The following is a 16,750-nucleotide window of genomic DNA, read 5'->3' on the forward strand; positions in this document are numbered from 1 at the left end:
AAAAAATGTGGTCATGACACACTGTTATGGGGCGAGGATCTGCTGCTGACACTGTTATGGGTGTAATATCCCCAAATTCTCTACTAAGGTACCCCATCCTGGTAATGATCCTCCTGCCTTGTATATGATCCTGCTGTAAACCCCCATCCTGCTTATATTCCCCCATCCTGCTCATATACTCCCATCCTATTGATATACCCCCCATCCATCCTGCTCATATTCCCCCATCCATCTTGCTCATATTCCCCCATCCATCTTGCTCATATACCCCCATCCTGTTCATATACCCCCATCCTGTTCATATACCCCCATCCTGTTCATATACCCCCATCCTGTTCATATACCCCCATCCTGTTCATATACCCCCATCCTGTTCATATACCCCCATCCATCCTGCTCATAAACTCCCATCCTGCTATATGCCCCCATCGTGCTCATATACCATCCTGGGGGGAAAAAGTGAGTCTTATGGTCCGAAAAATACGGTAAGTATTCTCCCAAGAAACTTATTGGAATTACACGTTTATTTCCTTTGCGTGTATAAAGGAAAAATTGGACATAATTTCTTACAAAACCCCCAAAAAAAGGGCCAGACAAAATTGTTGGCGCGCGCGCGCACACACACGCACACACATACTCCTCCTTTTTGGAAGTGAACTTTGCCAAGTTCATATAAACCAAAAGAGGGAGTGGAATAACAAAAAGTGCTCCTTTTTACTGAATATTAATTTATTTGAAATTACTATAGTCTATGTAAATACTTGTATGCTCAAAAAAGATTAAAGTATTCAATGATTGATACCATAAAAGTATTTACATCGATTTTCTGGCTAAAGGTCCAGTCACACTAAGCAACTTACCAGCGATCCCAACAACGATCGGGATCGCTGGTAAGTTGCTAGGAGGTTGCTGGTGAGATGTCACACTGCGACGCTCCAGCGATCCCACCAGCAACCTGACCTGGCAGGGATCGCTGGAGCGTCGCTACACGAGTTGCTGGTGAGCTCACCAGCAACCAGTGACCAGCCCCCAGCGCCGCGTGGAAGATGCTGCGCTTGGTAACTAAGGTAAATATCGGGTAACCAACCCGATATTTACCTTGGTTACCAGCGCACGCAGCTACACGTGCAGAGAACAGGGAGCAGCGCACACTGAGCGCTGGCTCCCTTCTCTCCTAGCTACAGCACACATCGGGTTAATTAACCCGATGTGTCCTGCAGCTACATGTGCACAGAGCAGGAGCCGGCACTGACCGTGAGAGCGGCGGAGGCTGGTAACAAAGGTAAATATCGGGTATCCAAGGACAGGGCTTCTTTGTTACCCGATGTTTACATTGGTTACCAGGCTCCGCAGAAGCCGGCTCCTGCTCCTGCACATTTAGTTGTTGCTGTCTCGCTGTCACACACAGCGATCTGTGCTTCACAGCGGGACAGCAACAACTAAAAAATGGCCCAGGACATTCAGCAACAACCAACGACCTCACAGCAGGGGCCAGGTTGTTACTGGATGTCACACACAGCAACATCGCTAGCAACATCACAAAAGTTGTTCGTTAGCAGCGATGTTGCTAGCGATGTTGCTTAGTGTGACGGGGCCTTAACACGGTACCACAATATAATTTTTATTCTACATCAAAATGACTATACTGATAATAAACACAAGCCTGTAATAGGGCAAAGTAATTAAGTCTCAGTTTATTCCAAATATCCCATAAATAAAACTGTCACTAACAAAGAGCCAAGAAAAAGAAAAAAAAACAAAAGAAAACTTACGATATGATAATTTATACACAAATCGATAAGATCAGCAAATGGCATAAACTAAGGCTACAGATTTGGTTTTCAGTAAACATTACAATGACTGTAATTTGTACTGATCTGTTCCGATCAATTACCATCATTACATATAAAAGCCCAAATCAATAAATACATTCAACGTGCCTTCCCAATTACAGAGGTGATCCAAACTAAGAGTCCAGGGCGGTCGCATGCCCTACTGACGAAAACATTAGGAGAGAAGCAATCAGCATTTCTTCTCACTTGTTTACCAATGGTGTTAAAGAGGGATGAACTTTGCAGAAACTCTACGCTAAACACAAGTAAATGATAAAATAACAAAAAAACAAACAGAAATCACAGTAGGTCACACAACACCTGCTTTGCTCCGTGTCTGTCAGCGACAAATGACAAATGTAGATTCCATTTTTTTATTTTTATTTTTTTTTTAAAAAAACAAACTTGGTTCATTTTACTACAGTTCCGGCAAGTCGGAAGACGCATCCCAAATTTAGACATAAGGTAAAAAAAAAAAAAAAAAAATGGGATCTGTCTTATACTCCAGTGTTCTCTTACCAGAGGGAGCAGCAGTGGTGGTGAAGTGGGGTCACAGGAGGCAGAGGTTGTGCTGGCAGGCGCGGCGGGTCAGTAGCGGCAGGGTCCGTGGTGGCGGCAGCAGCGGCGTCCGGTGAGTCGTGCAGCAGGCTGGTGCGGTGAGTGTCCCAGTGTCCGCGGTCCCGGTTCAAATGATGGCACCTGCAGCGGTGCGTGCGCAGATGGAGCTCTCATTCAAGAGCTCAATCTGCACATGCGCCCAGCCATCATTTGAAACTGGGACCGCGGACAAACTGGGTAACCTGCTGCACAGCCGCCCGCACAGAGTGGCAGCCAGCAGGCGGCCCGCACACCCTGCATGCAAGTGGCCCGGTACCTGTGCTTGCGTGCAGGTGGCAGCCGGGTACCTGTGGCTGCGGGCGGGCGGCAGTCGGGTGCCTGTGAGAGGGCGGCACCCGGGTGCCTGTCTGTGCCGGCTGCACGCAGGCACATGCACCCGCACGCAGCCACAGGCACCCGGCCGCTTGCACGCAGCCACAGGCACCGGCCGCCCAATCGCGCACAGACCGGACCCCCAGGTAAAGCTATATTCGGATTTTAAGACTCACCCCTCATTTTCCTCCCAAATTTTTGGGAGGAAAAGTGCGTCTTATAATCCGAAACATACGGTATATACATATACATACATACATACATACATACATACATACATACATACATACATACTACACACTGTATATATACACCGTATTATCAGACTATAAGACGCACTTTCCCCCCCTAAATGTTGGGGGGAAGTGGGGGGTGCGTCATAGTCTAAATGTAGGGCATGGCTGCGGGGAACGAGGGTGCTGAGGTGGTCATCGGCGGCATGAGCAGGCTGTAGCAGCACCTGCCGTTACCCCGTGGTTCCACTCATTTCATATGCATCCTCCCGCCCATCATCGCTCAGCGCTCAAGCCGGCGCTGACAGGTGGGCGGGTGATGTGCGCATAATTAGGAGCCTGCCAGCGTGATCACCTCTGGCAACTACAGCTTGGAGTGATCATGTGTGGCTATATTCACTGCTGGCAGTGAATAAGTACGGTATACTCATCAGTCCCTGCAGCATCGTGATGTCCTCATGTCTGCCAGCCAGCTGATCTGTGTAGAGAGCGGTGAACACCGCGATGATGTCATCCCTGTGCGCACCGCTCTCCACACACATCAGCGGGCCAGCAGACAGGAGGACATCGTGATGCTGCAGGGAACAGCGAACAGCTCCACACAGGTCAGCGGCGCTGCTGCTGGCACAGACAGGAAAACGAGGGATGCTGCTGGAGGGAGGAAAGGGGAGTATAAACGTTTATTTTTTTGTAGGATACAGGCCATATACCAGGATGGGGGTATATAGCAGAAGGGGTATTTATTAGGATGGGGGTATATAGCAGGATGGGGGTTATACCAAGATGGGGGCTATACCAGGATGAGGGCCATATATACAAGGATGGGGATCATATACAAGGCAGGAGAATCATTACCAGAATGGGGTACCTTAGTAGAGAATTTGGGGACATTATCCCTGTAACAGTGTCAGCAGCAGATCCTCGCCCCATAGCAGTGTGTTATGACTACATTTTTTGCTTAAAATTTTATTTTCCTGCTCTAAAACCAGGGTGTGTCTTATAGTCCGAAAAATACAGTATATTATATCAAGAAGTACAGGAAACGTCTGATCTCTGTAATTGCAAACAATGGTTTCTGTAACAAATATTGCACTGTTTTTCTATTGTATCAAATACTTATTTCATGCAATAAAATGCAAATTATTTAAAAACCATGTAATGTGACTTTGTGGGAGTTTTTTGTTTTCTATCACAGTTAAAGTACAATAAAAATTAAAGACTCACAGATGTACACTACTCACAATAGGGATATTTGACTTTCAGATGAAATTATGTATATTGTAAAAAGCATGTAGTGGGGACTTTCTCATCTCAATTTACTGAAATGAACCAACAGTGTTGGTTATACCCCCAAAAAATGTCACTGTCTCAATTTGTCATATGGTCTTGAGCATCAAGTACAGATGACAACGACGTTTCGTGCTGTTCACAAGTGGAATTGTTGTCTGGTGAAGCATGGCATCCCACTCTTCTTGAAGGGCAGCCCTAAGGCCATTGAAGTTCTGGGGTACAAGTTACAAGCTTCTACACAACAACTCAGCTGATCCCATAGGTTTTCTATAGGATCCAGGTCTGGAGAAAGTACAGGCCGCTGTATTTGAAGTAATCCAGCCTCCAGCAGCCGTTCCCCAATGATGTGACTTCGATGAGCTGGAGCATTGTCGTCAATGAAGAGATTAGACCTCTGTTGTTCATGTAGAGGCACAATGACTGAATAGTACAGTGACAGCCCTTATTAATTGAATAACATAACTATTCCACACAGTGCAGGGCAGTTCTGTACTGACTAGACACACCTGCACATCCCTCCATGGATTTCACCCACATTGACTAATCTGAGCCATTTTATAGTTTCTACATGATAGAATTAAAACCTCTGAATTAGCTTAAGGGACATTTAATCACCCCTATAGTAATAGCTCTACATGGCACCAGCTCCATGAAACACGTGTTATGACCCCACCACCTCCCAGTGTATTAAGTAAAACCAGCAGTATACAGAGGAAGGCACGGAGACGCCCACACACAAGAGGAAGGCACGGAGACGCCCACACACAAGAGGAAGGCACGGAGACGCCCACACACAAGAGGAAGGCACGGAGACGCCCACACACAAGAGGAAGGCACGGAGACTCCCACACACAAGAGGAAGGCACGGAGACTCCCACACACAAGAGGAAGGCACGGAGACGCCCACACACAAGAGGAAGGCACGGAGACGCCCACACACAAGAGGAAGGCACGGAGACGCCCACACACACAAGAGGAAGGCACGGAGACGCCCACACACACAAGAGGAAGGCACGGAGACGCCCACACACACAAGAGGAAGGCACGGAGACGCCCACACACAAGAGGAAGGCACGGAGACGCCCATACACAAGAGGAAGGCACGGAGACGCCCATACACAAGAGGAAGGCACGGAGACTCCCACACACAAGAGGAAGGCACGGAGACGCCCACACACAAGAGGAAGGCACAGAGACGCCCACACACAAGAGGAAGGCACGGAGACGCCCACACACAAGAGGAAGGCACGGAGACGCCCACACACAAGAGGAGGGCACGGAGACGCCCACACACAAGAGGAAGGCACGGAGACTCCCACACACAAGAGGAAGGCACGGAGACGCCCACACACAAGAGGAAGGCACGGAGACGCCCACACACAAGAGGAAGGCACGGAGACGCCCACACACAAGAGGAAGGCACGGAGACGCCCATACACAAGAGGAAGGCACGGAGACGCCCATACACAAGAGGAAGGCACGGAGACACCCATACACAAGAGGAAGGCACGGAGACACCCATACACAAGAGGAAGGCACGGAGACGCCCATGGACAAGAGGAAGGCACGGAGACGCCCATGGACAAGAGGAAGGCACAGAGACGCCCACACACAAGAGGAAGGCACAGAGACGCCCATACACAAGAGGAAGGCACGGACACGCCCATACACAAGAGGAAGGCACAGAGACGCCCATACACAAGAGGAAGGCACAGAGACGCCCATACACAAGAGGAAGGCACGGACACGCCCATGGACAAGAGGAAGGCAAGGAGATACCCATGGACAAGAGGAAGGAAAGGAGATACCATGGACAAGAGGAAGGCACGGAGACACCCATACACAAGAGGAAAGCAAGGAGACACCTAGGCACAAGAGGAAGGTGCGGAGACACCCATACACAAGACGAAGGCACGGAGATACTCATGCACAACAGGAAGGCAAGGAAGACACCTAGGCACGAAAGGAAGGCAAGAAGACACCTAGACACAAAAGGAAGGCACGGAGACACCCATACACAGGAGGAAGATACAGGGACACATTCACAAGAGGAAGGCACGTGGATACACCATACACATTCCATACCAGTCTTCTCTTTCGCATTCACTCATCAGTGACCTTTGCTGCTAAACAATGAAGACTTCTGACCACTGAGATTATTTTGTTTAGCCTCATTCAGGAGACATTCCTAGTACGACCGGGCTCTCTTGCTGGTGGTTTTATTTTTCAGTTCCTTATGTTCATAAACCCCTTTTGTGTCTGCAGATGTTCCCGAGATCCTATTCCTCCAAACACAGGTGTGCGGAATACACTGAAAACCAAAGATTTTTTTCTTTGGAAACCACTTAACATAACTGACCACCCAGGGCATTTCTAAGCCAAGATTGTGGGGAAAAAAAAAAAAAAAGTCATTTTGTTACAAGGGCATTCATGTGCCAGAACATTTCCATTTTTTTCATATGAGAAGGCGAATGCGAGGATGAGGGGGTCCAAAACATTTTTCTAAATCCCTAAAATAATTTGGCAACAGGTTATTTAAAACCTGCAGCATAGCTCATCCTGAGCCTCCCAGTTTGAGCGATTACTGCCAATACAGACAAAACTATAATGACTAGTGATGGGTGAGCGTACTCTCGGCACTCGATTGAGCATCACCCCAGTGCTCAATCGAGTATTCTGCTACTCTGGCACCATGATTTCGTCCTTGCCCTGCATGTTTTATGGCTTTTATTTCAGGTCACTAAACATGCGGGGATTGCGTGCCAATTACGATAATGCAATAGCCATGTTGGCTACTGGATTTCGGTAACTAGCTGCATAGCATCATTGGGTCTATATAAGACCCGGTGACACCATGCTCGGCGCAATGTACCCAGAAATAGTGTAGGGAGAGTTTCTACTGGAGAAGGGATAGTGTTTTTAAGCGACAGTCCTGCTGATGCAACATTAAAGTGCACCAGTCACCATGATTTTCCTATATAACCTAAAGCCAGTGCTATACTGGCACTATCATGCTGATTCTATACATACCTTTAGCGGTCATCTAGAATGTATAGGTTTTGAAACACAAGTAAAATTTGTAAACTGAGCAGCTTTTTGAATGACAGCAGCTGCCCATCAACTGGGGTGGGTATTCATAGTGATTCCTGTCCCCTGCCGGTCCATCCTCCCTTTTTTATTTATGCTAATTCTATTACAGAATCATTTTACTAAGTGACTAGAAGGACCTGTGTGATGTTATACCCATGTGACCAGAAGGGGCGGGGCTCATAGCGGATACCAGGAAGCATTCTGTTGTTCAGTCCCCACCCCTTCAGGTCACATTGGTATGACATCAACACAGATCCTTCTAGTCACTTAAAACAATTCTATAATAGAATTAGCATAAATAACACATAGGGGAAGGACTGACAGGCAGGGGGGCAGGAATCACTATGAATACCCACCCAAGCTATCAGGTGATCGACAGCTGCTGCCACTCAAAAAGCTGGTCATTTTACAAACTTTACTTGCTTGTGTTTCAAAACCTATACATCCTAGCTGAGAACTAAAGGTATGTATATAATCAGCATGGTAGCTCCAGTATAGCACTGGCTTTAGGTTATATAGGAAAATCCTGGTGATTGGTGTGCTTTAAACCAACAGTCCTTTTCAGGGCCACTTTAAAGAAGGACAAAGCGCTTGTCAGACGGGGCAAAAATTGCACAGAAAATTGCAATATTGTTTGAATCACAGCGATCTTTGCAATGTGTAATAGCTGTTAACCATCATAATATCATTCGATTCTCGAGAAACCAGATCTTTCAACTTGCTTAAAAATGATCACTTGTCGGCATAAAATTTCACCATGAAATAAGTCGCCCCTATACCTCATCATACATGCTTTAATCAACGACTAGCGACTGTCCATTGCAACAAAGATCTTGAGACATTTGATTGTGTAATAATGAGTTGGTACATACAATAATGATGCGATAACTAGTCGCCCGTCAACCGCGATCGTTAAAAAATAACCCTGTCTAAAAGGGCATTGAATGATTATATCACTACATTTGCTGCTAATTTCCACAAAGGAATGTAAATATGTAGCGGCCGGTTACATTGCAATAGCTTGTGTTATTTGTGGTTAGGTAACAACCTAATTAAAAGTGGGGTCAGAAAGGAACTGCTTGAGACTATGTGCGCACGTTGCGTAATTGCATGCAGTTACACTGCGATCTGCACCGCAGCGTAACTGCATGCGTCCTGCGTCCCCAGCATAATCTATGGAGATTGTGCAGGAGACGTGTGCACGTGGCGTATTAGAGCGCAGCGCTTCGGCTGCTGCCCGAAGCGCGTGTTCTAAGTAGTGACATGTTACTTCTTTCATGCGCTCTGCATGAAGTCCCTGCTCTGTCTATGGGAGGGGCTGCAGTCAGAGCGCATGGAATCGGCTTTTGTTTCTGCAGCGATTTGAAGCGCACGTGTGCTGTTCAAATCGCTTCAGAAATTTCTGCAGGGACAGTACGCAACGTGGGCACATAGCCTAATTGTTTTTGAAAATAGTCACATAAAAGGGTAAAAAATACGATAAATTGTGGAAAAGTGACAGACTTACAACACTACACTTATCTTATGCGAAGAATGCGACAATTAAGTACAAAACTGGAATACCATCATGCACAATATAAACACAACACACTGAAATCACAAGGTTGGTCCCTCGCTTCATGTATGGTCCTGCACCCCACCACTGCATAATACACACGCAGATGGGGTCTGACACATGCAGCACGCTTACTCCAGCCGCCCCTTGGAACCTGCCATTAATATGAATAAGCAAGGTCAAAGCGGCGCGGGCATCTCCAGGGCCTCTCTGAATTAGACAGCCGCTGACAATATATGCACGGTCTGTTAATAGTCCGAAGGAACATGAGCACAAAAATCACGACAGGACAGGTAAATACAGGCGAGATCTTTGCAGCTGAATACACGCCTTTTCCGGTTTGTGCACTAGTTAGATGAAGGCGTCCGTGTAACACAACAGATGTAAAGAGCATCAAGGCAAGGCTGATGTGAAAAGATTTCAGATGAGAAGAGGTGGATGTGCTGCGCAGAGCAGGGTCACCCCTGCAATCTAAGCCAGGGCTGCGCAGAGCAGGGTCACCCCTGCAATCTAAGCCAGGGCTGCACAGCATCGCTGCAACACTGCTGGATTATGGAGAGCGCAGAGTCTCCACATGTGATGGAGAGGTCTAGCCTCAGAAGAGTCTTCCCAATATTTTTTTTTTTTCTTAAACCATTTAATGCGACGTCATTAGAAAAACAACTTTTACATGGTTCCTGTAGTTACAGACTTCATCACTTCATTTGACAAATTTTGTGAACAGAATCTGCAAATCACTTCAAATAAAAATTGTTATCCTACATCCGAAATACCCCTCTAAAAAGTTCCCACCACTAGGGGTCTCCCTTTTTCTGTTCACTGCTTGTTGTCAAATGTAAATCAGTTTTTTAGAAGCAGGTACACTGACATTAAGGGAAGCGAGGGCAGGGACTTGTGCCCCCTCCATGGGAAGCGAGGGCAGGGACTTGCGCCCCTCCACGGGAAGCGAGGGCAGGGACTTGTGTGACACCCTGGACTAGACAGGTAGTCACAGACATTACACCCCACACACACCCCCCCTAGACAGTCACAACAGTCAAACAAAAACCCTTGTTGCCTCCCTCCAGAGTCTGATGTCCACACCAGGTGGGGCGGAGCCAGGCGGTGGGCCCACCCACCGAGGAGTTCACAGGTCTGGAGGTGGGAAAAGTGACATTAGTTTTGGAGGTGAAAGTGAGAGGACACAAACTGCCGGTGTCTGGGTAGGGGCCCAGACACAAACAGCAAGGTTGGCAGACGGTGGTGGCCGTCTGCAGGAGTTAATGAATCTCCGCAGAGCCGTAGGACCGGGGTCGGGCGTTGGCCCGCCGGTACCGAACCGGGGAGCGGAGTGAAGCTAAGCACACAGGCAGGGCCATCGGACCCAGGCTAGGCTTGGAGCCGCCGACAACGGTCAAATCCGAGTCTGACCGGAACCCCAGGGGTTTCCCAACAACCAAGACCCAACAGAAGGCAACAGTGCACACCGTGAGGATATACAGCCACCGCCATAGGCTAGAGATCCAAGGGCCAGCGCCTGCGGGCAAAACTGGCTCCTACGGCACCTATACGCCGGGGAGCGGACTACCGGTGGGAAACCACAGGAGTCAAAACATTCTAAAAGGTGCAGAAAAAGACAGCCACCATCAGCCGTCCGGGGAGAGCACAACACTGCAGCCGGCTGCGGGACCCGTCCATCCAGCAGTTTGGTTTACCAGAGACTCAGTCATTGACTGTCTGAGTGAGTACACCAGTGCCATCCGGCACCGCGCCGCGCTGTCCCTGCAACCCTGCACCCCCAACCATCCAGCCTCCCCGTATCACCACCGGGCCCCAGGATCACCAACCCCTAGCCACTGAGGGGACAACATCCTTAGCTGCTTTCTACCATCCTTCCCGAGATCCCCGTCACCAGCAGCGGTGGTGCTAATAATCACCACGACCCGTGGGTGGCGTCACAAACTATATCCCTAAACAAACCACCCCCTTTTCACTCGTGGACGAGGAGCGCTGCTCGAGTCCCCGGGTCCGGCCCACCGCTCAAGCCACCGAGCAGCAGCAGAAGCCCCGGACCCGAGCGTGGCGTGCGCATCCCCTCCGCCCGCGACACTTGCGCCCCTCCACGGGAAGCGGGGGCAGGGCCTTGCACCCCTCCCCAGTTCTCTCCTTCGGGGTATGTAGAATGTGACTAGGGTATGAAGCAGACTATAAAGGGACATGGCCATGTGGACGTAGGAGCGGCAGGGAATAAAAATGCATGTTTGGGGGTTTTTTTTGTTTTGTTTTGTTTTTTTTAAGAAACCCGAGCCATATGTAAAACTAAAGAAGAGTAAATAGAAATTACAAAGCTTTTAGTCTGGGGGTAAAAAAAAAAAAAAAAAAAAAAACTAAAACCACAACTGGTTTAATCAGGTTCCACACAAACTTTCACTGCTCCTAAATATATAATTTTTTTTGTTTTTGAACTGTACATATAAAATGTAATAAAAAAAAATTAAAAAAAAAAAAGTCAACATAGCCCCAGTATAGCACTGCCATGTCATGCAAAGTCTGTCCAAGCTTAAATGTCACAGCTACAATGTGACTTTGGCTCATTAGCGTCTTGTGGAGTGGCTGGCCTCACCTTTTCAGTAGTCACAGTCAGAGAGGGAACTAATGATGCCAAAGGCTCCATTTGCTTTCTGGATTTCTGTCTGTGCTTTTCCTTCTCTTTATGTTTCTGAAACAAATAAGAGAGATTTTGTCAGTATTCATTCAGCGGTGGTAGGATGAAAAAAAAAAAAAAAAAAGTTTGTCAATATTTGAGAATTGCAAAAAGACAAGTCACAATGGCGGTATTAGGCTTATTGTGTGGTTATAAAAAAAAAAAAAAAATATGGCTAAATAAATCTGAAATATAGAAGGCTAATGATCGCTCTGCCTAGAGTCGACCGGTCTCCAGCCACGCACAGGTTCACTGTATACATGAAATACTAAACCACACACAAAAGTTTATCCCCTGTAATGTGGATCTGCCTTAAAAAGAAAATGTACTAAACTACCATCTAAGATGGAGAAAACTACAGAGGTGACATCTGCTAACACTGGGGGCACAAGTTTCGGTTCAGCGCTGTGACCTATCCATCGTGGATCAGATTGATCAGCCTGCCAGACATTACTTGTAGATCAAGCAATTATTTAAATTAACACCATTAGAGTTGGACACGAGAATTGGGCTGCAGAGCCTCTATATCTGGATTGTTTAGTGTCCGGCCAAATGGATAGAGGGGTACCTTGTTTTTTGGGGGTAATAACATTTGTAAGAGATTTGAGGTCCTAAAGAACATATTTGGAGTTTTCATTTTTACATGTTAGGCTCGGTTCACATTTCCGTTAAATTGTATCAGTCACAATCCGCGGCTCTCGTTTAGCGGATTCCGTTGTGTCCCATAGAGTTGTATTAGTGGCGGATTGCGACTGATGACCTTGTGTTGCATCCGCTGCGCCGCGGTCAGACATTTTTTTTGACTGACCGCCGGGCGGGAGCAACGCAGAATGTAACAATTTCGGCCCGTCAAAATTAACGCACCGCGCAGGAATCAGTCACCATCCGTCAAGCTTGTAATGATGTCTATGGTGCTGGATTCCGTCGTAATCCGTCTTCCAACGGAATCCAGCGCTGGATTCCGTCATGCTCTACTGAGCATGCCCAGCAGGTTTGGCACACCCACTGGGCTGTCCCAAACACAAACGGATCATGACGGATCCGTCAAAAAACGGACGCATAGTGGATGTAGCGGACGCGACGGATCAGTTTTTTCACAGGATTCCTGTGAAAAACACATCCGTTGCATCAGTTGACATCTAAAAAATAACGGATCCGTTGCTGTCGGACCTGACGCATTTAAAACAACGGAAATGTGAACCTAGCCTTTCCAAATCCCATTTACACCATTCTATCCTCCAAAATGTCACAATTACTTATGTTTCCTCTAATCTATAGTTATTTGATCGTGGAACTAATTTTTGCTAAAAATAAATAAAAATTCTGGCAAAACTATACAAAGATTAAATGTCTGTGAATTGCTGAAAAAAAAATATTTTTTAGAACAAAAGAAGAAACAAAAAATGCCCTACGGAAATCCCAGTGTTGACAGATGGAGTATTTCAGCTTTGACAAAAAACAATCCGCCCTATTAAATATCAGGGGCAATTTTGATAGTTACCTGACCCTTTGGCTTTGGGATCTCAGGAGACATTTCATGAGACTATTAAATGTCTCTTGCAGCCATCGCTTATTTAAGTCCACACGCGGCTGCGCTCTAACACTAAACGTATATAATTAAAGATCCTAAAAAACAATCGGCACCGAGCTGAAACACCGTGTAAATAATTTACAATGTTAATTATTTTCTCAGGGACAGTAACGCTCACAAAGAATTAATAAGGGGGTTTTCTAATGTAAACGCAACAAGTTAGTGTTTAGCAGAAAATATTTCGAAAACACGAGGCCCGGCCTAAAAAGCTCTTGGCAGGAAGCCTGGAGCCGGAGTTGGGGAGATCAGCGAGTACTTGAAAAGTGAAAGGGGATTTGGGGTCAGAAAATGTCATGCGTCATTCTTTCCTCACTGTTGTGTTTTGGAAATATACATGTGCTCAAGAACTCAGGGGTCGGACACCACGATAGTAAAGTCTGCAGAGTCCGGGACATAAAAGTATTGTGGTCGTGTTTAATATTAATACTTAAACCACAGGGCGAAGAACTCGACAGCGGCTGTAAAGGAGGCACAAAAAAAATGGAGCAATTTAGGGTAGAAAAACTTCCCGTAAACGGATTGTCTATATAGAAAGTCAATCGACGTCCGCTTTGTTTTGTTTATTTTCACATATGATCACCTCTTGTCTGATTTCTGGGCAATGAATAGGAACGATTAGGCTATGAAGCACAGTGCATTTTTCGCTGTGTTTTTGTGCGTTTTTTGGGTCCGTTTTTTGGGCTCAAAACTGCATGACTTTGCTTCCCCAGTAAAGGTCTATGAGTTTTCATTTTTGCTGTCCGCACACAACTTTTTTTTTAGCTGCGTTTTTGAGCTAAAAAAAAATAGACATGTCAATTAATTCCTGCGTTTTTCTGCGTCTTCCCCCTATGCAATGCATTGGAAAAACGCAGAGATCCAAAAATGCATGCGTTTTTACCGGTGTGTTTTTTTGCGCGTTTTTGCCATGGGTGCGTTTTTATGCGTTTGTGCGTTTTAACAACCAAAAACGCACAAAAACGCAGCGTCAAAAAAAACGCTGTGTGCGTATATAGCCTAAGGGGTACTTTGCATGCTGTGACATCACTACAGCGATATCGTCGGGGTCAAATCGAAAGTGACGCACATGCGGCGCCGTTAACGACGTCACAACGTGTAAAGCCTAGATGCGCCGATAAACGATCGCAAAAGCGTCGAAAATCGGTGATCTGTGTAGCGTCGGTCCTTTTCATAATGTCGCACCAATAGGCGATACGATGTTGTTCCTCGTTCCTGCGGCAGCACACATCGCTGTGTGTGAAGCCGCAGGAGCGAGGAACATCTCCTTACCTGCGGCCGCCGGCAATGCAGAAGGAAGGAGGTGGGCGGGATGTACATCCCGCTCATCTCCGCCCCTCCGCTTCTATTGGCCACCTGAGGTGTAACGTCGCTGTGACGCCGCACGACCCGCCCCCTTAGGAAGGAGGCGGATCGCCGGCCAGAGCGACGTCGCAGGGCAGGTAAGTGCGTGTGAAGCTGCCGTAGCGATAATGTTCGCTACGGCAGCTATCACAAGATATCGCATGTACGATGGGAGCACGGATTATCAGGCTCGGCATCGCTAGCCGATGCTAGCGATGTCGCATCGTGCAAAGTACCCCTTAGTGTTGAGCGAGGAGTTGACTATTCATACTCACTATGCTGTTAGCGAGCACTGTCCACTACTCGCATATTCGTTACTAGTACTGGGCGCAATGGAAGTCAATGGGAAATACTCGCTAAGTAGCGAGTAACCCGAAAGCCGTACTATTAGCTACTCGCACGGAAACTATGGCTTTCAGGTTACTCGCTACTTAGCGAGTATTTCCCATTGACTTCCATTGTGCCCACTATTTGTAACGAATATGCGAGTAGCGGACAGTACTCGCTAACAGCATAGTGAGTGCGAATAGTTAACTACTCACTCAACACTAGGAACGATCATTCTGCCAATTAATGCCCCGTGTGCAAGAAATAAAAGGGAGCATCAGGAATTAGCATGATGTTGGGGAATAGAGCCAGATACCAGAGCGGTGTAATCTGCTGGCATTAGGAAATTATCATTGTTCCTATGCTGTAGATTTAGCAAAGCTTAGAATGTTATGCAGTGTGTAACCCCACCCACACCGATTGGCAGCTTTTTGTGTACACTGTATATTGACAGAAAGCTGCTAAATCAGTAAGGCCAGAGTCATACTTTCGAGTGCCTCACGTGTAACTCGCGCGAGTCTCTCATTGAATCACCCTGCACGGACTCGCACTCTCCTGACAGGAGCGGTCGGTTGCATGTATGTCTATGCAGCTGAGATGCTCATGTCCTGAGAGTGAGAGTCCATGCCGGGTGATTCAATGGGAGACTCGCGCGAGTTACTCGCAAGTGTGACTCTGGCCTTAGGGGTATGGTTGGACTAGGAGGCACAAGACACCTAGTCCTGTAGTGATAATCTCCTGCTTATGAAACAATGATTGAATTAAAAACAGCAACATAGACTAGTAAGCGACAGTGCTGGAATCCGGGTATCTCACCCTACATTGTGCTGCTCTCAGATTACATAGCAAAAACCTGCTTATAGATTTCCATTAATTTTCACAGAAATACAAGTTTTCCCAACCCAGCATCACACTGCCTGGTCAGGCTGGTCTTCTAATAGTGGATGCCATATTTTCCCCAAAAAGTACCATGGCCATGACTAGGTAGAAAAGAAAACATGAATAATTAGAGCAGGCTGGCTTCATCTACTGTTGCATGGTCCAGTTCTCCATTGTACGATCTTTTGCCAATAAGCTATGCTCTGTAGGGATGCTCCGACCAGTCTGCAGTAACACAACAAGCAATTTGTACATATTCTGCAGGATTGGACCAGAAGGAGCAGCCTTTTCTCACCTCCGTCACTAACTTACAGATTTTCCTTACCTTTTGATAAGTAAACATTTCATACCATGATCTCTGCATTTCGGACAGACTCTGAAACCCCCCCCTCCCCTCCGTCCCACCTTTGTATCTTTGTATCGCCATCACAATTTGGCAGTAGTCAAAACCTCTCAGATCCTTAGGGGTACTTCTCACATAGCGAGATCGCTTCTGAGTCATGTTTGTGACGCACCAGTGACCTCATTAGCGATCTCGCTGTGTGTGACACTGAGCAGCGACCTGGCCCCTGCTGAGAGATCGCTGCTCGTTGCACACAGTGCTGGTTCATTTTTTGGGCGCTGCTCTCCCGCTGTGAAGCGCACATCGCTGTGCTTGACAGCGAAAGAGCAACGATCTGAATGTGCAGGGAGCAGGGAGACTGCTTCTGGCAGCCGGTGGTAAGCTGTAACCAAGGTAAATATCGGGTAACCAAGCGAAGCCCTTTGCTTGGTTACCCAATATTTACCTTGGTTACTAGCGTCCGCCACTCTCAGGCTGCCAGTGCCAGCTCCCTGCACACGTAGCCGGAGTACACATCGGGTAAATAAGCAAAGCGGTTTGCTTATTAACCCGATGTGTACCCTGGCTAGGAGTTCAGGGAGCCAGCGCTAAGCGGTGTGCGCTGGTAACCAAGGTAAATATCGGGTAACCAAGCACTTGGTTACCCGATATTTACC

The 16,750-nt window shown here is 47.2% G+C and overlaps 1 protein-coding gene across 5 annotated transcripts in view; it reads right to left on the reverse strand.

Moving 5' to 3' along the window:
• The window catches only part of MLLT10 (MLLT10 histone lysine methyltransferase DOT1L cofactor), a 271,496-nt gene that overhangs the window by 102,528 nt on the left and 152,218 nt on the right, over window positions 1-16,750 (reverse strand). For all 5 annotated transcript variants that reach the window (XM_075315577.1, XM_075315578.1, XM_075315573.1 and 2 more), the window contains one exon: window positions 11,533-11,628. In XM_075315577.1, coding sequence (XP_075171692.1) covers window positions 11,533-11,628 — 96 coding nt within the window. The remainder of the gene's footprint in view (window positions 1-11,532; window positions 11,629-16,750) is intronic.

Source organism: Anomaloglossus baeobatrachus, chromosome 6, assembly GCF_048569485.1.
Source record: "Anomaloglossus baeobatrachus isolate aAnoBae1 chromosome 6, aAnoBae1.hap1, whole genome shotgun sequence".
Taxonomy (NCBI): domain Eukaryota; kingdom Metazoa; phylum Chordata; class Amphibia; order Anura; family Aromobatidae; genus Anomaloglossus; species Anomaloglossus baeobatrachus.